This window comes from Triplophysa rosa, linkage group LG8 (genome assembly GCF_024868665.1).
Source record: "Triplophysa rosa linkage group LG8, Trosa_1v2, whole genome shotgun sequence".
Taxonomy (NCBI): Eukaryota; Metazoa; Chordata; class Actinopteri; order Cypriniformes; family Nemacheilidae; genus Triplophysa; species Triplophysa rosa.
Genome location: NC_079897.1, coordinates 22,562,581 through 22,589,234, shown reverse-complemented (window position 1 = coordinate 22,589,234; position 26,654 = coordinate 22,562,581). Strand labels below are relative to the sequence as shown.

The 26,654-nt window shown below is 39.0% G+C and overlaps 2 protein-coding genes across 7 annotated transcripts in view; both read left to right on the top strand.

Annotated features, from left to right (window-relative positions):
* ptk2ab (protein tyrosine kinase 2ab) overlaps positions 1–25,253 on the top strand; it is a 50,960-nt gene extending 25,707 nt beyond the window's left edge. For 4 of the 5 annotated variants that reach the window (XM_057340217.1, XM_057340215.1, XM_057340214.1 and 1 more), the window contains 21 exons: positions 61–119; positions 2,101–2,115; positions 3,471–3,528; positions 4,192–4,220; positions 4,629–4,726; positions 4,908–4,992; positions 5,336–5,436; positions 6,769–6,884; positions 7,009–7,109; positions 7,344–7,433; positions 8,215–8,419; positions 12,416–12,527; positions 16,434–16,520; positions 16,593–16,739; positions 16,839–16,952; positions 18,818–18,880; positions 20,342–20,381; positions 20,524–20,627; positions 23,239–23,394; positions 23,511–23,591; positions 23,869–25,253. In XM_057340217.1, the coding sequence (XP_057196200.1) occupies positions 61–119; positions 2,101–2,115; positions 3,471–3,528; positions 4,192–4,220; positions 4,629–4,726; positions 4,908–4,992; positions 5,336–5,436; positions 6,769–6,884; positions 7,009–7,109; positions 7,344–7,433; positions 8,215–8,419; positions 12,416–12,527; positions 16,434–16,520; positions 16,593–16,739; positions 16,839–16,952; positions 18,818–18,880; positions 20,342–20,381; positions 20,524–20,627; positions 23,239–23,394; positions 23,511–23,591; positions 23,869–24,081 (2,074 nt within the window). In that variant the 3' untranslated portion in view covers positions 24,082–25,253. The remainder of the gene's footprint in view (positions 1–60; positions 120–2,100; positions 2,116–3,470; positions 3,529–4,191; positions 4,221–4,628; positions 4,727–4,907; positions 4,993–5,335; positions 5,437–6,768; positions 6,885–7,008; positions 7,110–7,343; positions 7,434–8,214; positions 8,420–12,415; positions 12,528–16,433; positions 16,521–16,592; positions 16,740–16,838; positions 16,953–18,817; positions 18,881–20,341; positions 20,382–20,523; positions 20,628–23,238; positions 23,395–23,510; positions 23,592–23,868) is intronic. The other variant, XM_057340212.1, reaches the window with a different exon arrangement.
* A 709-nt stretch (positions 25,254–25,962) lies between these two features.
* The window catches only part of ldlrad4b (low density lipoprotein receptor class A domain containing 4b), a 42,361-nt gene continuing 41,669 nt past the window's right edge, over positions 25,963–26,654 (top strand). The window contains exon 1 of one of the 2 annotated variants that reach the window (XM_057340219.1): positions 25,963–26,157. The gene's annotated coding sequence lies outside the window, so the exon portion shown is untranslated. The remainder of the gene's footprint in view (positions 26,158–26,654) is intronic. The other variant, XM_057340218.1, reaches the window with a different exon arrangement.

The window sequence follows — 26,654 nt, the reverse complement described above, 5'->3', positions numbered from 1 at the left end:
CTGGGATTAAGTTTGATTGAAAATGTACACTATTCATCATCTTCAACCTCTGTCACACAGATCGGCCAACCATGAAAAACGGTCACAAGGAGTTCGGGCAAAAACCATCTCTGTTTCAGGTAGGATTACATAAGCCTTGCCCTCTCCCATCCCGAGCTGTGACATGACCTTCGATTTTCATTAATGAATGTATCGTGTTTCTTTTTCTTTTTTAAATAAGCATGTTGTCTTGTTACATGGTTGCTGGCTGGAAAATATTTGTGTTTGAGTTTGTGATCGCCTACATTTGTGGTTTCGTGCCCAAAAAGACCCACTTGTTTGTTTGGCTTAGTTTGTGAAGCTTGCAACCATGGCAAGGTCATTGATTTGAGTGTTATAGCCCATAAACATTTGTTTTGAACACGCAAGTTGCTTTAAATAAAAGCATCTTTCAATAATGAACAGACTTTCTATAAATCTGGTTCTAGATCAGAGAGCAGAAAGAAATCTTATCTGTCTTCATGATTGCAGTGGTGATACTTTACATAATAATCTTGATAATCTAGTTTACTGTAATAGAATTTTTACAAAAAATTTTTTTTGTCATTTTCTGAGTTGTGAAGATCTCAGCAGTGGTTTTAAGCTTTATATATGTAGAGGAGTCGTATCACTTTGGTTCTAAAACTCCACCCGACCTTCGGAAAGCTGAGTAGGCATTTTCCACTCGTTCATGAACTTCATGCCAAAAATGTGCAAAATTTAGCAAGTCCAGCAGCTGTCAAGGACGAGTATGATGAACAGAAGTAACGATAGTAGAACCCATATTCAGTGTGATTTTTATTAAATCATTCAACTGCTGTGAATTCAGTTATAGTTATATTTACAAAGTCTTCGAGTCGTCTGTCACCACATGTGTAATCCACGTTGTGAGATTTGAGTTACTCTCCCTACCGTGCAACATATATTTGGGCCGTTCTGGCATTGCGATCGCTTCAATATACAAAATCTGGTCCTTTATCGCGCCATAACCCCGTCACTCACGAGCCATCACATGATCTCAACTGTAGATTGATTGACAGGTGAGGTCTCCCTATCCCAGACCTGATTTCTTTAAACTTAACCAATAAGGGCTGTGAATAATGTGTTTATGACTAGACTACACATTATTTTCTAATGTTTTGAAATAACTCGACTAATCAAAAGCAAAGAAAAGGTAAGCTGCTTGGGAGGGTTTTTAACTTCACAAGCAGCCCAAATTTTGTCCACCCGCCCAATGCATTTTTCTCCGGTCTAACCTGTTCAAAAGAAGCAGCCCAATCTGGCAACACTGCTTTTGAAGCGCCTCGCACACGAGCACTGCTCATCAATGTCAGTTCTACAAGCGGTGAACCAATCGGAAGAATTCGGAGGCGGGGCAAGCATTGCCAGCTTCTGTTTACAGTAGCAAGTTGGCATGACAACTGTTTTATTTGACGGCAACATGGCGGAGCAGACGTTCTAGGCTGCGCTATAAAAAAACTTTTATTTTAGACGCAGAGACGCGTTCTGTCTGAATGGCCCCTTATAATCTGTTACAATCAATGCGCACATACACTGTTTTGCTTAAATTGTACATTTTATATACATTTAAATTGTTAATATTTTGGTCAATTTGTTTATTTGCTTTGATCCTTTAGCACCTTATTTTAATTTCACTTTAAAGTTTGTACTTATTGTATGTCTTTTTTGAAATATGTTTAATGCTTTGGCAATATTGTAACAACATGCAATTCTGCCAATAAAGTACCTTGAAATTGAAAATGGAGAGAGAGAGAGAGAGAGAGAGAGAGAGAGAGAGAGAGCTTGGGCATGCTTATTCAATATAATCTAAGGGGCATGCTTATTCAATATAATCTAAGGAATGTGAGAGTGTTTTCAGTATCTTCTTTCTTTTGTTAATAATGGTTTGGGGCTTTGCTTTATTGCAATGTGTAACAGCCATGAAATCGTTTTTTCCTATAAGCCTCTTCTCAGTGCTTTTACCTGTTATGATGAAGAAATTAATCTGTTGCTTTTTTATTTCATTCTCGCTCTGTTTCTCTTCCTACTTTTTAATCATTTGCATGCTGGCTGGATCCACAGATGATATTGGTGATGGTAAAGTCTCATTTTAATATGACTGCCACACAAGTGCTGTTGAACACCTTCACCTAACACATAATAGAGATTTTAGTGTATGCAAAAAGAACATTAAAGGGATATTTCACAATCCCCCCAAATCTGTCATCCATATGTCATTTAAGACCCGTACAGGACGCTTTCTTCTGTGAAACATGCGAGAAGATATTTTGAGAAATGTCTCGGTGGGTTTGAATCCATACAATAGAAGTCAGCGGGTGCCAGTGTTCTTTGGTTACCAACATTCTTCGAAAATCATCTTTTGTGGGCTGCAGAAGAAAGTTAAACCGGTTCGAATAAGTTTTGAAAGTCATTTTTGGGTGAACTGTCCCTTTAAGTGGCTTATATCAGAATAAGCTTACCCTTAGAGGACAAATATGTTGTTTATTTAGTGTTTAGCTGTAATAAAATAAATGGACACCGAAACAAAGTTTGGGAGGGACGTATTGACAGCTCATCCCCTTTTCAAATAAGCTTTAGTTGTGTCACAGCTGTGAATCATAGTTTCCTACTTCCTACAGGTTGTATTAGAGAAAGGATTGTGTAGCGCAAGATCAGTCATCAGTATTTTCCAAGAGAGAAAAGCAGTTCATTATAAGCTTTTATTTAGTTTATAGAGTTTATTTAATCTTTTACTGTTTATGAGTACACCAGCGTGTATATATGGCATCACAGCTACAGTAATAAAAGTGGACTAAAAGCAACAAAACTGATTTCATCAGATCTTGAACCTTCATGTTACAGTCCTGTGAACTCAAGAAAAATAAGGAGTCTAGTTGCATGCGAGACCTCCTGCACTAATATCATACGATGGAATTTTGAGGTTGTTTTGATCTGGTGAAACTAGTCATCGCCTGCTATGAGGGAGGTTATCTTTAAAAACACACACATCTCTTTCTTTTGCTGTAAGAGGGAAAGTGTTTGCTCATGGAAGAAAGTGTTTGCGCATGGAGTTGTCTGAGCTGTCAGAATGTGTTGATTTTCACCACATTCCTCGCAGAGCATCTTTGGCTTATAACTTTTTCCTCGGATCTCGACAGGATAGACACAATAGCTGCAAAGTTACCCATGACTTCATCTGTTTTTTCCTAAAACACCACCAATGCTTTGGAAAAACTCCCCCTCTCAGCCAGATGTACTTGCTCTAAACTCTGATATCACAGCTGTGTGCATGTGATCAACTGCACGCTAGAGGCTTGAGCTGAACGCTAAGACACAGAGACACTTTTAAACATAGCACTGTGGTGTTAACTGGGAAGGTGTGTGTTTTACTGGAGATGAGATGAGAGCTGCTGGTGTATTTGAACTCACACAGACTGTTTATTCCCTTTCAGAAACGGACGACTACGCAGAGATCATAGATGAAGAGGACACATACACTATGCCTTCCAGTGAGTATCTCTGTCTGATTTCACACCGATCATAGATCAGCATTATGGTGCTTTTACATTCATTTCACTCTAAAACTGGTGTAAAAAAAATCGTAAATCTTAAAAAAACCGGCTAAAATCGTGCAGTTTTTGTTTCATATATGTTCATTTATGGTGCTTATTTTACTGCTGAAAGTAAACGAAAGCTGGAAAGTTCATTGATTAGTCGTAATATACTTGCTGGCGATGCACACTAGACAAAAGTGTGAATATCATAATAAGCTTAATTCTAAAACAAAATGTGAATATATATGTATAGTGCAGTTGTTTATTGTTAACTTTTTGTGTTGTAAACACTTTTCCGGTTCAGAAACCCCTGAAACCCGCCTCGAGTCAGTGTCGCTTTCTGCTTGGCTGTTTGTTTAGATCTTAAACTGAGCTCTAGAATGACGTTCAGTTTCATCTCTTCCTTTCTGTCTGCCTGCATCTCAGTCGGGACATTGTTCCAGGACTTTTTGTAAGCCTGTTATATCTACAACTGTGAATGAACCGAATAAGAGGGATTAGCATTTGATTATTGTGTAAACAAAAATGATTCAATGGGATTTGCATTATGAAAAGGAAAGAATTGACCGTTTATGTTGTCCGGTGTTATATTTGCCATTTTGTTTTCTCTCGTTATTGGCACAACAGAATATTACGGACTAGATGAAGGTAACACCGTTTCTCCTGCTGTTTTCATTCCCTTCATATGCTTGAAACTTCCTGTGTGACGGATGGGTCTCTGTGTTGTGTGCTTTTGCTTTTGCCTGTCTGTGTTTTTCACGTGATTGAATATTTCCTTATGACTTCTGAACATGATGGGTTCTTTTAAACGTATAAGTTAACAGACACCTTCAGGTTACACTGAAGATGCTCTAAAACGCTTGTGATATGTAGATCTTCAGAGGGCTCGTTCGGTGATGATTGAAAATGTCTTTTCAGTTGTGCATTTGTGATTGATGATGTATGGTATGGATTTTATACGAGTGAAAGAATTGCATGAAGTCTTTCAGTACATATTCTTTTGTGTACCCGAGAACATGGACTGTGTGATGACTGTGAAATTATTTTGTCTTTCAGCCCGGGACTATGAGATCCAGAGAGACAGAATCGAGTTGGGCCGCTGTATAGGAGAGGGCCAGTTTGGAGATGTCCACCAAGGAATCTACATATGTCCGGTAAACTTATAAACGACTATATGAATGTATATGCATTTTAATGTCTGATATGTGTGGTTTTATTGTGTTGCGCCGAAGAACAAAATACGAAATGACGATATAAAAGGAAAAAATCTGTATGGAATTGAAAGACTGGCTGTGACAGATGATTAAGGTTTGTTTATGTTTGTTTTGACATCAGGAGAACCCTGCACTTTCTGTGGCAATCAAGACGTGTAAGAACTGCACCTCGGACAGTGTGCGAGAGAAGTTCCTCCAGGAGGCATGTGAGTGCCAAATCAGCCTTCTGTCGGGGTTCAATCTATGGGCAAATCCAGCGTTACGGATGTGACATTTGCAGTTATATACTTGAAATATAACTCTCAGAGATTTTTTACCTATATTAAACCATCCGTTTATTTTCCTAAACCCCTGTTGATAGAGTCCAGACATCAGAAAAAGATTAGTTTTCTATTCAAGATGCGGAAATTACACATGCATTATGGATGTGACAAAAAGGACACGGTTTTCAGAGACGCACTTTGTAGGATTTCTGTAAATTAAAATGCACAAGCCAAAAGCAATCATATCTAGCAAATGGAGAATACCTGTTTGTCTCCGTTCCCATAGTAACCATGCGACAGTTCGATCATCCGCACATCGTAAAGCTGATTGGAGTCATTACGGAAAACCCCGTGTGGATCATCATGGAGCTGTGCACGCTGGGAGAGGTGAGCTGTATTCGGTGTTGTTGTTTGATGTGGGGTTTGGGGGATGGATCCCAACATCTTAAATCAGCGCAACGGAGATAACGCTACTCTCAAAGGGGACGTGACTGCTTTAAATGCGCATTATTCAAAGAGGTGAGGCCAAGCTTAAGGCTGGAGAAATCCATCAAGCCTGCTTGTCTCATAAAATGGCTATAAAGGCGCTGTAAAAATTATTGCTAGCAGTGGCAGTTTGTTATAGTACCCAGATGATTCAATCTTGTGTGTATAGAGCTTTCTGATGTCAGACTGTTACCAGCCATAGAGCTGAAGATGACAGGCGTGATTTATTTTATAAAGGAGACCCGCAACCTAAAGTCCCGTTTACACTTGGTACTGCAGTTATGCGCTTCTCAAGTGTGGCTCGTGTGACAAGTTGTAACCTTTATTGTTGTTTTAGTCAAGCGGCTGTAATAACTAAATTAAGTTGACATCCAACGCATATTATTTGTCACTGCTTGTATATATGGGTTGTCACGAAACCTCCCCTTTCAGCTACATTCTACCTCACTGTCGTTTTTGAAAAATGCAATTAAAATGGGCGTGAAGCCGTGAACGCTGCGAGAAGACGTGCCGTTAAAAACGGAAGGCAAAAATAGCTCAGAAAAGCTAGAAATGAACTAGTTTTCTCTACTGTTATAACTTACAGTTGATAACATTGTTTTCGATGATGTGCAACACAACCAACTTTGTTTACATCTAAATAAATGTTGTTCGTGGCTCTTTAAAGCTGCGTGCGTGTAACTGAAGTGTAAACCCTTGTTTTTATTTATTTATTTTGTGCCAAATGGATGATTGACAGGTTGGTAGTCATAGTATACAATTTAACAAAGAAATTAAGCTCTCTTAAACGGACAGTTCACTCAAACATACAATTTTTGTTGTTTATTCACTCTCTATAAAAACCTGTGACTTTTTCTTTGTGTGAACACAAAACCATTTTTAGTGTTTCAGTGCATTCAAAGTCAAGGGGGGGGGGGGCAGTCATGCTGGGTTGAAACATGACAGCCCCTTTGCTTTTCAAAATATTTGCCATACAGGTTTGGAACAACATGTGGGTGATGATAGAGGACAGATGCTTTAGTGTCCTGTCACTGAATTATACACCAGCGCCCTCTAGTGCTCACTGTTGGTTTTGTGTCTGGCAGTCCAGCTCTGAATGTCAGGGAGGCCAGACTCTTCCCTTGGTAGTGAATTTTGAGCGAAGTGTTTAGTTTGGTCAGTTCTTTGAATTTACAATCTGCTTGAATGTTATCTGATAATCTAAGTCTGAATTTGTCCTGTTTTATTTTCAAGCTGCGATCGTTTCTTCAGATTAGGAATTACAGTCTGGATTTAGCCTCGCTCATCCTGTTTGCTTACCAGCTCAGCACAGCCCTCGCATACCTGGAGAGCAAACGCTTTGTTCACAGGTAAGTTTACACTCTGTCCAAACCTCACCTCTTCTCAGTAACTTACAAACGATTCAAACTGACTTTATCTCTAGTCTGGATGTAAGGTTTTGCATTTCATCCAGCCAACACTTGTGTTTTTCAGGGACATTGCTGCACGGAATGTTCTGGTGTCTTCAGTAGACTGTGTGAAGCTGGGAGACTTCGGTTTGTCTAGATACATGGAAGACAGCTCTTATTATAAAGGTCTGAACACACTTTATATACTGTAAAATACTGCACCATCATCTATGTTCGAGTGTCAACCAGATCATAGAGTTACTTAGAATATTTATTATTGATATCGTGGTTATTGACAATACCAGTATAATGCAACACCCCAATCTATTAACTGTGTGTTTTTTAGCTTGGTTTCACTGAATAACATCAAGTAAAAAAACAGGAGTGTTCATTCATTTCCAGTCGTTGTTCTCTTTGCAGCCTCTAAAGGAAAACTACCTATTAAATGGATGGCGCCTGAGTCCATAAACTTCAGACGTTTTACCTCAGCTAGCGACGTGTGGATGTTTGGTAAGTGAGAGAGAGAAAGACTGTGTGTTGCATAAGTTTATTACTGTGAATTTCCCTCTTAGAAGCAGAAACTCCACATCGTGTTGGGTACAGAGCATGTTCAGACGTTCTGAGGTCTTTTTCTGTGATTCTTACCAACACTTTCCATTAGCAACACGTGTGCAATCCTTTTGGGAGCTCTAAATTGTTTAGAAAATGAACCAAAAGTCTTGTCTGTGTCTGTGACTTAAAGTGATAGTTGAACATTTTGTCATTATTTTCTCAACTACCCCTTTGAAAATATTTCCCTCTGTGTTAAGTGAAAATGTCACACTGCAAAAATGACATTCTTACTAAGCATTTTTGATTGAAATAAAATGTAAGAATTAGGAAAATTTATGTTTAAAACAAGCAAAGAAATCTGCCAACGGGGTGAGAAAAATAAACTTGAATTAGGTACTTAAGAAAAAAGTCAAACTAAATTCAAGTTTCTTTTTCTCAGCCCATTGGCAGATTTCTTTGATTGTTTTAAACATAAATTTCCCTAATTCATATATTTTCTTTTATAAAACAAGACAAAATATCTTACGTCATTTTTTTTGTCAAGAAAATGTATATTGATTTAAGAAGTTTTCGATATTTTTTAGTAGAAAACAAGAAAAAATGCTTAGTAAGAATGTCGTTTTTTTTGCAGTGCATTAATTCCGTTTTAATTAGTGCTAAAGTTGAATCCCATCTGAAGTTGAATCTGTATTTGTTAGAGCGTCTATGAGATGAAAATCGACTCTGTTTGTGTGTTTAGGAGTGTGTATGTGGGAGGTCCTGATGTACGGAGTAAAGCCGTTCCAGGGCGTGAAGAATAACGATGTGATTGGACGGATCGAGAACGGTGAGCGTCTGGCTATGCCGCCCAACTGCCCGCCGACCCACTACAGCCTGATGACCAAGTGTTGGGCATACGACCCCAGCAAAAGACCTCGATTCAATGAGCTCAAAGCTCAACTAAGGTCAGTTCTGTGTGTATGACGAGATCGTCACAAAAGCTACAAAGTCACAAGGTGCTCTTATGGATTTTACTCTAATTTTACTCTGGATTTTACTTTTCTGATATGAATTTGAGGCTTTGAATATGAAGGTTGAGGTTCGCCACATTTCAGACTTGGAAGAATTGGTAATGTTGTCTAGAAGAGTTTTGTAGGTAACAGTAGAGGGCGCTGTAAGGCTCTATAAATTTTGTTTTTGGAGTTGATGGTTAAATATTTGATGGTTGGTTTGTGGCAACTCGGATTAGTTTAGTTCTCAGATTGACCTGCAGGTTGAGACACAGAGATTGATCGTTGGTTATCCCGTTTTGTGTTTCACACGGTCTATACCTTCTCTGTGAATATGTGTTAGTTACATTGACATGTAGTGCTCATATGGGAAGTTAAATGTTTAAAGGGATACTACAGCCAAGAATTTTTTTTTCAGTGCATGAACCAGATGTTTGTTTTTCCGGCAAATGACATAGGCGTGTCGTAAATTCTGGTGACGGACGCGGCATTTTTCGTTTTGTCTCCTCTGTGCGGGAGCTTTCATCACCTTCATTTGCCAGAAAAACAAGCCTCTGGTTCAAGTGCAACCGAGGGATAACTGAAGTTAGACATTATCGTTAATAGCAGGGATGCACCAATTCTAATACAACAGATGTACAGCCCTGTTGAGAGTGCGTAAAACATGGGGAAATTTTGTTTCTTGGCTGAAGTATCCCTTTAAGCCCAGTTTATGTCCATTTCTAGAGTTAAGAAGTTAAGAGTTAAGAGTCATGCCCCACACACTGCCTGTCTATGACACTTCCTGTCTGAACGTCTGACGATGAAATGCCGTCAATGAATAAATCAAGCTCTCTTTCTCACACACCCCACAGTCTTCATCTGTTATTAACAGTCAGGCATGTGCACACGTGCACACACACATACAGTCTGATGGATAGTCTCTCTGCAGCTGTTTGGAAAGCATCCTACAATAATATTGAGTTTCCAAAGTGTCTCTTCATGTCCACACATGCAGTCAGTTCCTGTAAACCTGCTAAACTAATGGAAAAAAATCCACCTGTACTCCATGACAGATCACCTGCTGATTGCTTAATAATCTGAAGAATCTTGTCTGCCTTGAGCAAAAACATCCATGTTTTCTATTTCATTTCAAACAGATTTGGCAGCATTGGACATTAATGTCATCTCACATTATAGATAAACGTATCAGAGATGCACACTGAGGCAAGCATGCCGTATCAAATAGTTTCCTATAGGGTTTTTAGGAGTGAATTTATAGAAATAGTGTTTCTTTCTTTCTTTCTTTCTTTCTTTTTCTCCCAGTATTAATTATGCCGTACATTCAATTACAACATATTTGTTTCTAGGAAACCCTGTAAATATTTGCACTGTTAACACTGTCTAGAAAGCGTAATAAAATAAGCAGGGCTCTGGCTTAGCCAATATCCTCTTGTGTTTGATAATGAATCTAATGTAATGCTGTGATTTGTAGTCAGTCTTTATTGTGTACTCTCATAATTAGCGTAGATGAAGTTTGTTTTAAAGAACGTCCCATTTATGATCATTAAACAGTTGTTTTAATAAAACATAAATGCGGTTTGTGCATGCTTAAATGTTTCAATTTACTTTTGTCAACAAAAATATAATTGTGGCAACATATTAATTTCATTCGTTAGAAAACTAAACTTTATAAAAAATATGTTTGAAATGGATGACATGGACCAAATAATAAAAAGCAGCCAATAAGAGCCCTGAATAGATGAACGCTCTTTTAATACTCTTTAAAAGGCTTCCCTGTGTTAAACCTCAAGAAGTTAGATGATGTAATGCTTAGAGAATGATTTTGCAAATTTTAGTCAAACACTGTCAACTTTCAGATCCTAAAATACAACATAGTTTTGATTTCTTTTAGCTGCTTTTTGTCAAAACAGTCTTCCCACAGTTACAAATGTGTTATTTCATGGTTTTGATGAGTTTACTGTTGTTCTAAAATGTGGATAAAATATTAAAAAATGAGTAAGTGTTTCCAAACTTTTGACTGGTAGTGTATCTTTGAAGATTATCCAAAAGATGAGGTTCTGATCATAACATGGCAGTCCACATCCATAAGTTTGACACACAGGATGATAAAGTCATTTTAAATGAGAAGTGTTCATTGATTAGATGTTGATTTTTTGAAGCTCCATCGATCGAAGAACTGCTCGACACGGCTCCGTGGTCTTAACAAAGGTCTTCTGAAGCGAATCAATGCATTTGTTTAATAGAAATATCCATATTGACAGAGCTATTAACGTTGATGTCTAGCTTCCGTCATCTCTCGAATGCGCGTGAACCAGAGGCTTGTTCTTCCTTTGGACCTTTTGGAGCTTCAAAAAATCAACACCCGTTCTACTGCTTGGAAGCAAATGATACGTGGTATTATAACTCTGACTGGATTATTCTTCCTGAAGAAAACCATATTCAGTTACGATGCCTTGAGGGTGAGTAAAACATGGGGAAATTTTGATTTAGTAATGAAATAACCCTTTAAATATTTTAGATTCTGACGTCCCAGACTTTTATGGTTGGTTTTTATTGTGCCTGCCGTGGAGAAGCTCTGGTTGTCCTGAGCACTGGAGGTCTGGATTGATCTGAACAGGTGTCGCTTCTGTTTATCCCACGTCTCTCTCTCACCCTTCCATCCACACACATGGGCTCTGTCAGAGATAATAGAGTTTCCAGAAATAGTCTCGCTGAGAGTCAGGCCATGAGGCAGATCGCATTCTCTCGTCACTAAGACCTTCACGCTCCAGCCTTTCACACCTCTTGTGTCTCTGTAGTCACCTCTGAGAGCCAAACTTCACCACGGCAGGTAGGATCTTCGCATATTGATCAAATTTAGGCTGTGTGGTGAGTTTTAGATCAGTGCTGACTTGCAAAGTTTTATTCATTCGAGTTTAAAAATGCGTTGAAATGTGATTTAGCGGCCACGCCATGTGGAGGGGTGTATGCAGATTTCAAGTTCTCAACAAGAGGATCTTAAAAATGTATACGTCCCTATGGATAAATGTGACCTTGGATCACAAAACCAGTCTTATGTAGCATGAGAATTGTTTTGGCAATAACCAACAAAACATTGTATGGGTCAAAATTATCGATTTTTCTTTTATGGCAAAAATCATTAGGATATTAAGTAAAGATCATGTTCCATGAAGATATTTTGTCAATGTCCTACCGTAAATATATCAAAACTTTATTTTTGTGAGTAATATGTTGTGCTAACGACTTAATTTGAACAACTTTAAAGGCGATTTTCTCAGTATTTTAATTTTTTGCACCCTCAGATTCCAGAGATTTATATCATTGTATCTCGGCCTAATATTGCCCGATCTTAACAAATCATATATGAACGGATGGCTTATTTATTCAGCTTTCAGCTGATGTAAAAATCTCAATTTTGAAAAATTGACCCATAAGACTGGTTTTGTTGTCCAGGGTCACAAATGTACATTTTTAGTATGCGTGTTCCCTAGGAGTCAAAACTTTTGCGCTGCCGCCCAACTGAGTTACTGGAACAATATGAACATGTGATAAAAGGATTATAAACATCATCATAATTTGCGGGCTGTCATGATGTCAGACGTCTCAAATGATTAATACAGTAGCATTGCAGGAATGATGCAAGGTCGCTTGTGGTCATGCTGTCTGAAAATATCTTTGATTCTGTGTTGACTTTGAGCATTGACTCCGCCTTTCACAACTGATTACGTAATGCTGGAAATGTCTTTCAAACCTAATCATTGCTCACCGTTTCTACAGAAAGTCGAAGCTGTCGCTTTCTTCCCACTTTAAAAGGGGGCTTATAAGCTGAGGAAACTTCACTCATCTTATTTACTGCTCTGGATATAAAAACATCCATAGGTCTCATACATTCAGCTGGTCTGGATAAATGATGGTGTTTGATAACGCTGTCTGCCGGTGTGTGTGCAGCACCATCCTCGCGGAGGAGAAGGCTCAGCAGGAGGACCGCAGCCGTATGGAGATGAGGAGACAGGTTCCCATGTCCTGGGATTCAGGGGGCTTAGATGAGGCGCCGCCTAAAGTAAGTTGCACCTATGTTGCTGTTGTTCACGTCTTTTCAGTTTTTACATTTTATGGCAGCTTGAGTTCTTCATAAGTGGCAGATTTGTTACTAAGGTTAAAAGGCTAACAGCGTGCCACCATTTGTTGCGCTAGCACATGGTGGCTATGCAAGAGACTGTGTGTGTGTGTCATTGTAGTGTATTTGAAAGTTAAAAATGAGATATAGAATGTGAAGGACAAGAGAAAGTCAATAATTTCTTGAAACTGTTCTCTGAATAGTGTTTTGTGTGTTATGTTGTGGTTTTGTGTATCCAGACATGGAAACATTTCCACTATTCCACATTTTTATTTCAGATCAGCATTTCTAGGTGTATTATGACCATTCCAGTACAGTGTCTGTTGAATTTCAACAATTAAATCTCAGGAGGGACAAACTGACAGCATAAAAACTGTGATAAAAATCAAGGTTTTTATATAAAAAATCATTTAAATTTGGGAGAAGTATTGTTAGTAGTTCGCAGAATGAAACAAAACTGATCATTTTACCAAAAAATCTACCTATAAATAGTAAATTCAGAAAAACTGAAAATAGTTTTTTCCGCGCCTGTATATCGGCACAACATTTATGCTGTTTATAACCAGATTTTTTCACCTTTTTAAAGCAATCATAAGGTATTCAGTTATTAAACGGGTGTACTTGAGCTTATGTAAGTAGTGGTTAATTTCAAATATATACATTTTTATTTTTATATATATATATATTTTTTTAATTTATTATTGTTCCACTGTAAAATAGCATAAATAAAGCAGGTTTTGAATTGATTTATGAAATCTCTTATAAGAGCAGCTTTACATTCATTACTTGCAGAATAAACCCAAATTCTGCAAATAATAAACTCTCTTCTGTCCTCTGCTGCTCTCATTACTGTGATTGATAGATCTGGCTGAGCTCCCCACCATTGACCCCGGGGTCTCCATTCACTCTGTGTGTGGCTTACTCTTACTTTCATTCTCTCTGTCTCCATTCATGACAGTCAGGCCTGTCAATCATCCCATCCAGGTGCTGATGTCTGTTTGTGTGTGTGTTTCCACTTCCAGGAGGTTCTTGATGGAGCACCAGTGCAATAAAACCAAAACAAAACACTTTTTATTGTAATGTTTATATGTGTTGGATGTGATAGTTTAGTGGTACAGTGTGCGATTCACATCATGTTGATTTAACTGGTCACACATGAGTCTGTGCTTATGTCTGCATTCTTGTCCATGTCTCTTTAAACATCTGCTTTTGTCATCCCATTTGTTTGTGCCATGTTGACTTATGTCAGACGGGCTCATTTTTCATTGTGTGTGTGTGTGTGTGTGTGTGTAGCCCTCCCGCAGACGCCCCCTCCACCACAGCTTCAGTATGGACTGTCTGTCTGCGTCTGCTTCTCCTCACCCCCCACAGCATCCTTTCGGTTCCCAGGTTTCCCTTTGCGTTCGCCAACCCGAGACATCTTTCCCTTCTCTGGGGCAATGCAACAAAACCGTTATTAACCAATCACGACACGTGCACTCCCGGCAAAACCCTCCCACTCAAATCTCTGCTAATACACAACAGCTTAACGTTCAGCACCAGACTCGGCAGTTCCCTCGAGCTCAGACGCAGCTTCTGCTTCAGCCGTTACCGCTGCACTGCTCCCTGCTTTTTCCCCAGGGGCCCTGGAGGAGACCCCCTGTTCCCCCCACTGCCACCCAGCCTGCTTTCTTCGACCCCCACTATCACTCCATGCAACAGCTGAACCTGAGCCACATACACTGCAGACCCTCACAGGCAGGTGTGCTAGGACTGTTAGTAGGGCATTCCAGGGATTTTGTATGGGCAGCTTTAGATCTGCATGAGCGCCTTAGTTTAATAAGAGACATTTTTAGGTTAGATGTAATAGCGGTAAAGAATTTGGCACCATGCTCCTAGAGTGCAACTGTCCTGTGGATTTTGGCTCCAAATTTAATTAAATATGATTTACACGCTCGTGTAATCCTGAAAACCTTAAATAACTGGTCCAGGTGTGTTCGAGTTGAATTTAAGCTAAACTCTGCGAAACGGAAGCTCTATAGGAGCATAACAGTGTTAAAGGGATAGTTCACCCAAAAATGAACTTTCTTTCATCATTTATTCACCCTCGTGTCATTCCACACCTGTATGACTTTCTTTATTCTGTAGAACAAAAAAGAAGATATTTTAAAGAACATTAGGCCGTGTTCACACTTGACTTCTTTTTTTTGAAGCTGCTAGCGTCTGTTTTACATTATAATCCTATGGAGTAAACCGTGGCTTTTTTAAACGCCAGTGCCAGCATCTTTTTCTGCAGCTCAGAGCGTCTTTTGAGGTTGAAAAAGTAAATCTTTTCTGAAAAAAAAAACGCCCTAGGTCAAGCACCTTTTTCACAGCTAACCAATGACAGAGACCTGTCGTTTCCATAACAACATGCGGGGAATGTGATTAATCGAGAAGTCTCAAGCTCGAAAAAATAAAATGGCGGCCGAAACGCCCGTTGGAGCATAGTTTTGTATAAATGCAAGTTTAATTTTCACTTTCGATAACTTCCGATTGCATTTCTAACGAGAAATTAGTATTATAGTTTTTAAATATGTGATTAGTTATTGCAAAGACACTCTCTGTTTATAATTCAAATAGACTTCCGTTACGCTGCCCACGAAGCCTGCCTGCCTTCGTGCACAAATGCTAACTTTGAATATTGCCGGCTACTATTTGTAACTACAACGCTGCGAGCATGGTTTTTTTTACTTATGAAGCACCATTGTCAACTTTTTCTTCAAGTGTGAGAAGTCAAGTGTGAACATGGCCTTAGTGACCCAGTGACACTGTCCCCCATTGAAGTCCATATTATGGACATGAAATCACTCAAACATTTCTCAAAATATCTTCTTTTGTGTTGCACAGAAGAAAGCGTCATATACAGGTTTTGAATGACATGAGGGTGAATAAATGATAACAGAATTTTTATTTTTGGGTGAACTATCCCTTTAACTGCTGTGTCTTTACTCTGAGTGAAGCCATTCACTCCAGTTATTAAAAAGTCCTACATTTTAGTCATGATCTCGAACGTTTTTAGGGTAAACAGGTTAAAGCTGTAAATTATGATGTTATTTTCCAGATAACAGTCCAGTGTGGAAAATCGCATGTTGCTTTCTCAATGCATGCTGACTAAATATGCCGTGAGACATGCCTGATCTTAACACACATTGAAAGTAAGGTTTTCCCTGCAGATGTGCTGTATGGTTGTGTGCATCTCCACTTCTATATCGGACCGTTTTAAAACCCCAACAATTCCACTTCACCAAGAAAATGCACAAGTTTTTGTTTTGCTTTTTTAAAAAACGTCACATCTCTGTGGGATTGATTTGCTCTAAGATTTTATTTAGAATAAACTGAACTGCCCCCTCTCCCTCCGTTCTGTACGTATGGTATGTGTTACTGTATGTTATCACCTTCTTGTCTCCTCTTCCTTTTTTCTCCTCTGCTCATCTGGAGCTGTGGTCAGTCGACTCTCTCTATGAAAGAGTTTATAAGGTAGATCAGTTTTTCCGCCCACAGCCGAGTACCCAACCAATCAGATGAGGACTGCCTCTCGCCAATCAGCATACGTTCTCCAATCCCGATCCCTCTAATATCTAATACCCTCCTCTCTCATGTATAACTCCAGTAACGGCGATAAGTGCGTTTGTGTTAATGTTTAACTAACCGCTTGCATTTTGTTTGGCGATTTTGGTTTTCCCCCTTGACAGCCTGAAATCTTTATCCACACAAAACGCACGAGGATTTTGTGTGCGTCAGGTGGACTGATTTTAACAGCATCCGCTAACCTGCAAACCGGTCAACACGTGTACTAGTATAACAACCGAGTTTTGTGTGTGGTTACAGCCCAGTCGACCAGGTTACCCGAGTCCCAGATCCAGCGAGGGGTTTTACCCAAGTCCTCAGCACATCGGCCAGCACAATCATTATCAGGTAGGATTGTTGGATTCGTGTCATATTGGAATGTTCAAAAATGTTAGTTTGACTTACGTTGCTGTGCTTTAGATGGCAGGGCACTCGGATCCACGTGGCTTGCTCCCCGTGCCCGGTGGGATGTACCCTCCCCAGGCCGCAGGGACGGGACTTGACCCCCACGACAGCTGGAACCATCGCTGGGCCGCTCAGGATCACATGTGGAGTCCTGGCATGGAGGTTAGAAAAGAGAGAAATCTGCATGATGATTCCTGAAAGTGGAATCTGTTCCAAAGCCGTCCAGAGGGTAAAACATCCAGATATTTGTGTGTTTGTCAGGATGGAGTGGCTGTGCGGGGAGGTCTGTCTCAGCTGATGGAGGAGCAGTTATTACTGCAGCAGCAGCAGATGGAGGACGATCAGCGCTGGTTGGAGCAGGAGGAGAGGCTACTGGTACTGATCCCTCCACCTCTTTTTTCCTCTCCTCTTTCCTTCCCTGTCCACTTTTTCTTCTTCTTGTTCATCATGAGTCATCGTGATGTTTATGTATAGCTGCAGCAAAAACACGATAGTCCAAACTGTTGTTTCCACCAGTCGCGGTTTCCCGCTGCATTTGTAAACGGTTGCGAGCGGACCTCACAAATCATGTCTATTTTCAAGGCCGGTCGTTTGAAATGTTTCCAGAAGTTGAGTTCGCACACCAGACTAATCTACATTCAAACTCATTTATGGGGGTTTTATTGCACGTAATGTTGCGTTGTCGTGGCATTGTGTACCTACAGCAAAATTGTGGGATTGTGTTTTGGACACTGATCTATGTCTGCATACGCATGTGAGTCTTTGCGTGAGTTCGTTGTATTCCAAGTTTTGGCTTACGGCCTCCATCATTTGCTTCTACACTGTGTTATTATGTTGAGTCGATCTTCCAGAAAGCCTCTCGCAGCTTCCTGTACCAACTAAAATGGGAAGCCGAAGCCGAAGCAAATAACATTCGTTTTTCTGTTGAACTTCAGCTTTAATGATTTTTCATCAAGGCTGTTTGATACAGGTGCAATTTTCCAGGAATTCCTCTGTAATGAAAGGTCTTGTTCCCAGTGAGGCGTAAGACGGGTGAACCCGACCTGACCTGCGTCTACTGAAAGTTAAAGTACCGATCACGGGAAGTTTTCATCTCTTCTCGTGCGCAAATGCACATGAGAGAAAAACCAAAGGGTGGGGGTTGGGGGGGAGCAGGGAAATGATAAAGCGGAAGAAAGAGAGAGAGAGAGAGAGAGAGAGGGGAGTAGAGCAGAAAAGGGCTTGGCTTTGCGGAGTTCAGGCTCGTTCGCTGTGAGTGAGTCAGTATGTACGCACACATATCTCAGAAGCAGGAGTCACTCGGCACACACACACTGTTGAGTTATCTCTCACCCACACACACGCTTGCTTAATGGAGATCCTCTCTGCACTGCGCTCAATGTTTAAGAAACACCAGAGAGAAGCGCACAGAGGAACGGACTGGGAAGATGCAGGTCTTCAAATCCTGCTTCGGAAAACTGGTACAGTAAACTCGGGAGGAGAGGGAATATTGACGTTTGGGTTAAGATGATGGATGAGTTGAAGTGTGTACTCAGTAGGGCTGGATGAGGCAGCATCGATTTTTACTGTATCTTTATACATTCTTGTTCTGACATGGCCTCAAAATATTTTCAAAATCAAAAGAAGTTGTATGTGAAGTTCTGTGGCTTTCTGTCAGTCACTGGATTGTGTTTGTTGATATGTGTATGGTTTTGGGGCTTCACTTAAATGCTGAAAAAACCAGATAGTATACATGAGGGTCAGATCGGATTTGAGTCGAGTCAGTTCATCATTTACATTACATTTACATTTACGCATTTGGCAGATGCTTTTATCCAAAGCGACTTACATTGCATTATACTATAGCGGGAAAGCATCAGAAAAAGAAAAAGTTGTTTTTTTTACATTGGAAGATATTCTTGTGACGTTACTGTAACATTTAGAAAGGAACTGTATAAACAGAAGTTCAGAAGATACTTGCCGGAGATGTCCATTTGTTTTAGTGTATCCAAAGTTGTGTGGAGGAACAGACATAAATTGTTTCAAAAGCTCACGTGCAATGGGCAGGTTTCAGCAGTACCGTTTTTGATATGGCTTTTTACGTATAATTCTAGGAAACATTAATATTCATTATACATTTAATATGAATTATAACTCGATACTTGGGAAACACTGCTGTGATGATTGAGAGTGAGTGATGATGGAGCTGTCTGACAGATGTGTTAGACATAAGGTTGACATTGTCTCTGTGTGTGTGACAGAAGCCTGATGGGAGAAGTTCCAGAGGAAGCCTCGAGCGTGATGATGGAAGTCACCATGGACCGGTGGGTTTTTGTCCTTTCTGTTTCTTTAGAAGGATAACGCACAATGAAAATATAAAGCTTGTGCAACATCAGTCATATTCAATATTTTTGTTTGAGCCTTAGCAAATAGTTTTGATTTTCATTGTCTGTCGAAGTTGCCCCTTGCTTTTGTAATAAGAACTAAGAGTGGGAGATATTCAGCTGATTGGATCCTTTTAAATAGCTGCTTTCCAGTATAATATATATATATAATAATATATAATATAATATGATTTATGGCAGTGGGACAGTGGGACAGTGGGGACAGTACAGTGCTGAAGAGAGGGACTGTTTTGGTCTATAGATACAGTTGAATTCACACACACAGTGAATATAAAATAAGCTGGAAATAAATTAATAAAAATAAATAAAGTAAGTAAAATAAAATATAATAAAATAAAATGAGTAAATAAAATAAATAGATGTGTTTAAAATAAAAATATAAAATAAATAAAAATGCTTTATAAACATGTATTTGAAATAAATATAATTTTTAAAATAAAATAAAGATTTAAGGTTCTGAACTAGTACTAGATCACAAATCAAATAAGGCAAAGGTTTGATTTTATTGAAGATCAGAAGCACTTTTTTTTATAAATTCTGGGATTCTGTGAAAATGGATCAACAGGTTTTGCACTCCAGAACCATGTGGCAAGTGAGAATTTCTATTTTTTCTAGTTTTGTTTCAATGTACTCAATTTGTTTTGCTGATAGACTAATTTAGAGAAAGGAAAGATAAATAAAAAAAATGCAAAATACTAATATTTTCACAAGTGTTCTCAGATTTTTGGACCTCACTTTATATATGGCATGTCATGCATCTCACGACTTCAGTAATGCATGTCCATAATATGTGTTTATCTTTGTTTTACCATCTGTATCCAAGGTATAATGGCCATTTTGGCTGGATATCTATTAGCGAATCCAGTGCATAAATGAGAGAGCGATAACAATGTCTCTTTTGTGTGGAAACCCAATCTGATCTGCTCTCAGCCACTACTAATGTTAACAAAGAGCCAGCTCTGCTCAGTTCTGCACCAACCAAGGAACATTTATCCACACATAACATGTCACATTTGGCAGTAAGTTACCGTGACTTTAGTAATGCTCACGGATCTAATGCAGTTTTTTGCGGTTGTGTCACACACGGATGAAGCTGATCTCATAAGAGCAGAAGTCTTCAGCTGTGCTTTATTTTGTTTGTCTGCAGCAGTGGTTTAGAATGTCTCTGCTGTCCCATTGGGCTGTCCTCTTTGATTCTCTGTGGTTTAGGCACATGTGTGTGTGTGTGTGTGTGCGTGTGTGTGTGTGTGTGGGTTGGCATGCCAGGCATTCAGGCTGTTCTCCACCCAGACCACAACAACACACATGGCACAGTCTGTCTTGACTCCTGCATGTTTTTAACTGACTACAGTATGTTTTGACTCTGTTTTCTGTTTGCAGACTGGAAACCAGCACATATACCAACCGGTTGGGAAAGCGGGTCAGTTTTGTTTTTAATTTTTTTAATTTTTTTTTCTATTCAGTATAAATTTGATGTTATTAGATATCTAATGTCTCTAGTGAAATAATTTAGCTTTGCAATGATGCATTTATATAAAGAAAAAACTTCTTGCCATCTTCAGAGCATCCAGCTCCTCCTAAAAAGCCTCCTCGACCCGGAGCTCCAAGCCACCCTGCAGGAGTCCCTGGCCCGAACCCTACAGACAGCTACAATGAAGGCGTGAAGGTATCGGAACCACCACACTATCTCAAAGTCTCATGAGAAACCGAGTCTGGCTTACGTGTACTAGTCAGTATTTCATCTCCACACTGGAGAAAATAACATGAAGTTGAATCATAATTTTTGCATCAGAACATTGAGTTTTTGACTAAACGGTTTGCATATCTTAAAGTTAAATTGCGATTGCTTTTTACATTAACAAGTTTATCATTCTTTCAATTTGATTTCATCAGTATATTAGGTTGCAGTACCTAAAAAAGTTCCTAAGAACCGTTTACTCGCAAAAGCCAAATTTTTATTGCAATTTGCACTCAGTAATTAATGTTTATCACACATACACAGAAAATTCTTCTGTTTGGATGTGAATTGTGCCAGTGCAAATTTACAATAATCACTGTTTGCTGTTTTTCAACCGCATAATATTTATACTCCCCTCAAATACACACACAGACATGTTGGGTTTCTATGTTTTATGGGGACATTCCTTAGACACAGTGGTTTTTATACTGTACAAACTGTATTTCATATTCCCTACCCCTAAACCTAACAATCACACAAAACTTTCTGCTCCTTTAGATTTTCAAAAAAGTTAATTCTGTATGATTTATAAGCTTGTTTCCTCATGGGCACCAAAAAATGTCCCCACAAGGACAAGGATTTTGGATATTGCCATCTTACCATACCTTAGGGTTTACCAGGTACACACACACACAGAACCGTGTAAGATCAGCATCTGTACTCATGGGTCGCCTTCAGGAGCAGCATACATGCCAACAGATGCTGTTTGCCAAGCCTCATTAAAATCATCTTCATTCCTGAAACCCCCTCACACACGTTCGCACACAATTGCTCTGCAGGGTCTCCCATAAACCAGATGAACATCGTGAACCCAGTAGTTTCCATTCCAGTGCTTTTTCCTGACGCTGTGGGTCAGAACGCAGGGGGTCTCGTAACCATAAGCAGAAATGCCGCACAGAATGGAAAATATAATTGGAAACAATGTTCGCATAATTCTAGTCTGCTTTGCCATTTCAATTGCACTTTTTTATAGCTTTTTAGAAGTTTGACCAATGGGTGTGTTTGTGCTGGGTAGAAAATCCACATTTCATAAAATAGCAACACTGAACTCTTGCAACACTTTCCACAAGCAACTTAAACACATCGAGTGGTTTTCACTTTTTCTTTTGTTGCAGCATGAATATGTAAAGTTCTGTTTTATTAATCCCTTTTACTTTTTTCTCTTTCTTTCTCTTTACACTTTCTGTGCACTGTGTGTCTTCTGTTGCACTTTTTGCACTGGTAGCCCTGGAGGGTAAGACCACCTGTAGACTCTGTGTCATGTCTCCGTCTGTGTTTGTGCCATCTTCAACTAGTTGCTATGTCATTACTCAGCCATATCATTTTAAATCATAACCTAATTATTCACTAAACTGAACTGAAATGCATTGCATAGATTTCCTGCGCATGTTCTCTGTTTAGGTTGAGATCAGGTGTCATTCTAGCTGTTGCGCTTGTCGCTCCATCTAGTGTGCACTATGGGATGGGAATGATGGTAGATTTGAGACTGCTTGGTTGCTAAGTCTGTTTGAAACTTTACCCTAATGGCAACCTTCTGGGACATGAAACAAAACTTTAAAATATTTACATTTATTCAGGTATTATCTTGAACTTAAAGGGACATTTCACCCAAAAATGAAACTTCTGTCTTCATGTACTCACCCTCGAGCTGTTCCAAATCTGTATAAACTTCTTTGTTCTGATGAACACAGAGAAAGATATTTGGAAGAATGCTTGTAACCAAACAGTTCTTGGCCACTTTGACTACCTTAGTAGGAAAAATGGCTTTGTAAATGTTCTTTGTTCTGTTGAACACAAAACAAGATATTTGGAAGAATGTAGGCAAGTAAACAGTTCTGGGGCACTATTAACTAACATTATAATTTTTCCGACTATGTAATGCACAACAGTGACTGTAAAATACGTCATTTAGGTATGAGAGTGACATATTTTGAGTAGGGCTGTCAAACGAATAATCACTATTAATCAGATCCAGAAAAGTATGTGTTTACAATATGTATATTTAGAATATATTTACATGGATTTATTTATGTTTACCAATAATTGAAATTGTAAGTTATGTTTATTAATTTTTATATTTTCCTTAAAGTATGCATGTGTATGTGTTTATAAACACAAAATTAGTACGCACAGTACACCGACATATATTATGTAACACAAAGTTTTATTCTGGATGCGATTAATCGCCTGATAGCCCTAATTTTGAGTTTTGGAGTTTGGGATGCGATCCATGGGTGAGTTTTTAAATGCCATTGGGTTAGTTTTGTTATGTAGACCTGGCAACCCTGGTTGTGAGCAGTGATTTGTCTCCAGTAGTTGCTTGCTCTGCCACCTAGTGTCAAACATGTGTCATCTGTCCCATAACACAAAGTTGTTCATTTCATAATCATTTAGTCCAGTAACATAGATTCAGTAACAACAAAGCTGTTTTAATATTCGAAATCCTTATTAATATATAGGAGCCAGAACCTCTGTGTTTTTATATTTTTATGAAATAATAATACATAATTTCATCATTTGTTACTGTGTATTTGTTTAGATTCAGCCTCAGGAAATCAACCCTCCCCCAACAGCAAACTTAGATCGGTCCAATGATAAGGTTTATGAAAACGTGACAGGTCTTGTGAAGGCAGTGATTGAGATGTCCAGTAAAATCCAGCCGGCTCCTCCTGAGGATTACGTGCCCATGGTGAAGGTACGCCATGACCAATACTTTAGATGTTTATTACTGAAAGTGTCTTTGATGATCTTAAAGATTAACAGTTCTCCTGTTTTCTTGTTTTTATGTACTTTATATTATAATGTGTTTAGGATGTGGGATTAGCTCTAAGGACGCTGCTGGCTACTGTGGATGAGACGATACCCTCACTGCCTGCTCACACACACAGAGAGGTAAAACCATTCATAAAAATAAATACAGCTTGACACTTGATGAATTTTACATTTTTATAAGCTTCATGAAAGTCTGTTTTGACTGATAAAACATTGCATTGATGCATGCTTCTTATTTTTCTTACTGTAAAATTTGCATCCCAAATTCTGCATCCTGTTTGCTGCCTTAATATTCAGCAATTTTACAATTTCAACTAAAGCACTTTCAATTCATTCTGTTCGGCATTCAACCCACATGCTTAGTGCCAGCGCATTTAATGGTTGCTCTTGTTTTCAGATTGAAATGGCTCAGAAGCTTCTAAATTCTGACTTGGCTGAGCTGATAAATAAGATGAAGTTAGCCCAACAGTACGTCATGACCAGCCTGCAGCAAGACTATAAGAAACAGATGCTAACAGCTGCTCACGCACTCGCCGTAGATGCAAAGAACCTGCTGGACGTGATCGACCAGGCCAGGCTGAAGATGTTGGGTCAGGCACGGCCACATTAGCAGAGGCAATGGAAACCACACAAAAGCAGCACAGCAGAATGATGCCCCAGAAACACACCAGCACAGACTTGTAAACTTGGACACGAAAGGAATCTTATGGTGCCCCATTATTCACTCACTGATCCTCCACTTAAAGCAACGTTGTAAGTCATGGGTGCCGTGAGAAGGTCTCTGCATTTATTTATTGGATGAGCCGGATCGGACCGAACATAAAGATGGGACCTGGCGGTTGGCCCCTTCGGTGAAGCGCTTTTCAGTTTGCTTTAGGAAGACTGTGATTGGACGCTGAGAAGGAGGCTTGAAATCTGGGGTTGCTCTGAGCTTTAAATGTCTCTGGAGGATAAAGAGACACTCTTACACTGTATCTAATATGTTTGTGTTTCCTTGACAAGCCCAAGTTCCACAGCCAGACCCCACAAATCTAGAATCCCGCTCGGCTCAGGTTCTAGTTGTAGAGTCATGAACCTTGAGCTGTATTCCTAAGACTCAGTTTTGCACAGTAGAATTCGAGGTGAGTCTGGATTTGCAGAATCTGGATTTAATGGGACTCGCATAGCAGACTCCACACTTCTCCCATGGACTGAGATGGAGAGTGTTGTACATTTGGGCCTTGTGCCACCTAGAGGTAAAATAAAGCTGAATGACTGAATTTAAAGAAATGTATGAGTTATGGAGTCGTTATGTTTCCCATGAATATTGTTTGTTTAAAGATGTAGTAAGTAATAGACCTAACACCATGGCAGTGGTTCAGATGGAAAGACAACATTATGATTATACAGAGGGGTTCAAAGGTCTAAGACACAATTGAATACATATCTATTTTACATTTTTAATTTACTTTTTTAAAATGCATCTTGTGTGTTTCAGTGGTGTTTCAAGCATTGAAAACTGTACAAATTTTGTATAAATGAGTTAATGGTCAGTTGCTTATTTTGATTAGTCTTCAAGTAGTACAGAATATTAAGTCTTTTTTTACATCACAACAAACTTTTTTATTTTATTTATATAACCTTTAAGACCTCCGTTTGCAAACTGTACAATATTTGGGGCGGGGACGTACAAATATAAAAAAATGACAGGTGTTGTGTAGAGGCAATATCTGGTAATATGGTTGGAATTTTTATAGTAAATTGACGTCATAATTTAATGGAGAATAAATTGTTTTTATTGGGTCATGAGGTCTGCTGGGAAAAACTATAACATCGTACCATGACAATAATGCAATAAGATAGTGAGAATTGGAGCTTAATTATAAATATGGTCATTTAATTGCTATTGCAGCAAAAACTACTTCTTTAATCGCGACCGCAACAAAACATCAAGCCCACTAGACATAAGAGCCACCTTACTGAAAAAAACAACAACTTTAATTTGTCATTTCTTATTTTGAGGTGAATCCTTACACATTTAGATTCGTAATCGTACCGCATATTCAGGTGTGTATTTAAAAGTACAATATGGATCCATTGTCGTTTCAATGAGTGAACAGATTTCAGCCTTCAAGTTACCTTAATTCCAGTAGGGGGCAGTATAGGAATACTACACATACCTGTACTTCCCCTGTTACTTGTCAGGCTTCAAGATTAGAGGTTCACGGTAAATAAACAACTATAAAATGACTTTAAATAATACAGTATTCTGAGCTTTACAGTGATAGAAATAACTGATAAAAAATGAATGCTGTTCTATGGAAAAATAAAATATCGTTACATTTATAAAAGGCACATTACGCATCAAATAAATATTAAAACCATTTGCCAAAAGAGAATCAAGCTAATTTAAATTGTACAAAACACTACAAAGTCAATGTACTTTTTAACTTACTCCGAGACTCTTGTTTTGTTTCGTTCTTGTTTTTCGTTAGCTGGGACTCTTATTTTGAAACCCCGTCCTCTGTCCTCCACAGTCGTCTCTCATTGCCGCTGGCTTCAGTCGTCTCTGTGCGCCTGATTATTTTTACGCCGTCGAGACTGGCGGTGAAATCCAGGTCATCTTCACCGGATCACCAGCCGTCACGGCTCAGACTCGTGCTCTCCGTAAATTCACATTGCCATTTCCTGATTCCTCTCGTAACGGGTAAGGAACCGATATTCTCTACATATCTCTGTCGTTTAATGCAGATGGCATCAGATGGGTGGGTAATGATGCCAGCTGTGCCAGTTGCCCCGCGGATAGAAAGATGAGCGCAGCGGCTTTAGTCTGGGGCAGAAAAGTTGTAGGGACTTCATACCCAGCACAACAACTAATGATCAGGCCATTGCGTGGGATCAAGTTTAAGTCTATAGAATAGTCCATGTAACGTTAGACTTTAAAAAAGAATGTATATTAACAAAAAATGGAAAAATGTTCGTGCGTTAACGGAGACCGCAGGATGTTTTAACGGGACCGTTGACGTAACCCAGTTCTTCATCTGATAATCAGGCTCAACTGTATTCTTAATTTTCCGAACGGCGAATTAATACATTTTGTTATGAACAATAAATATTTAAAATATTTTTGGAAATATAAATTATTTAACAAAAGTTGGCTACTAAATAAATACCGAAAATGTTGTTTGTATAAAGGCTCCATTA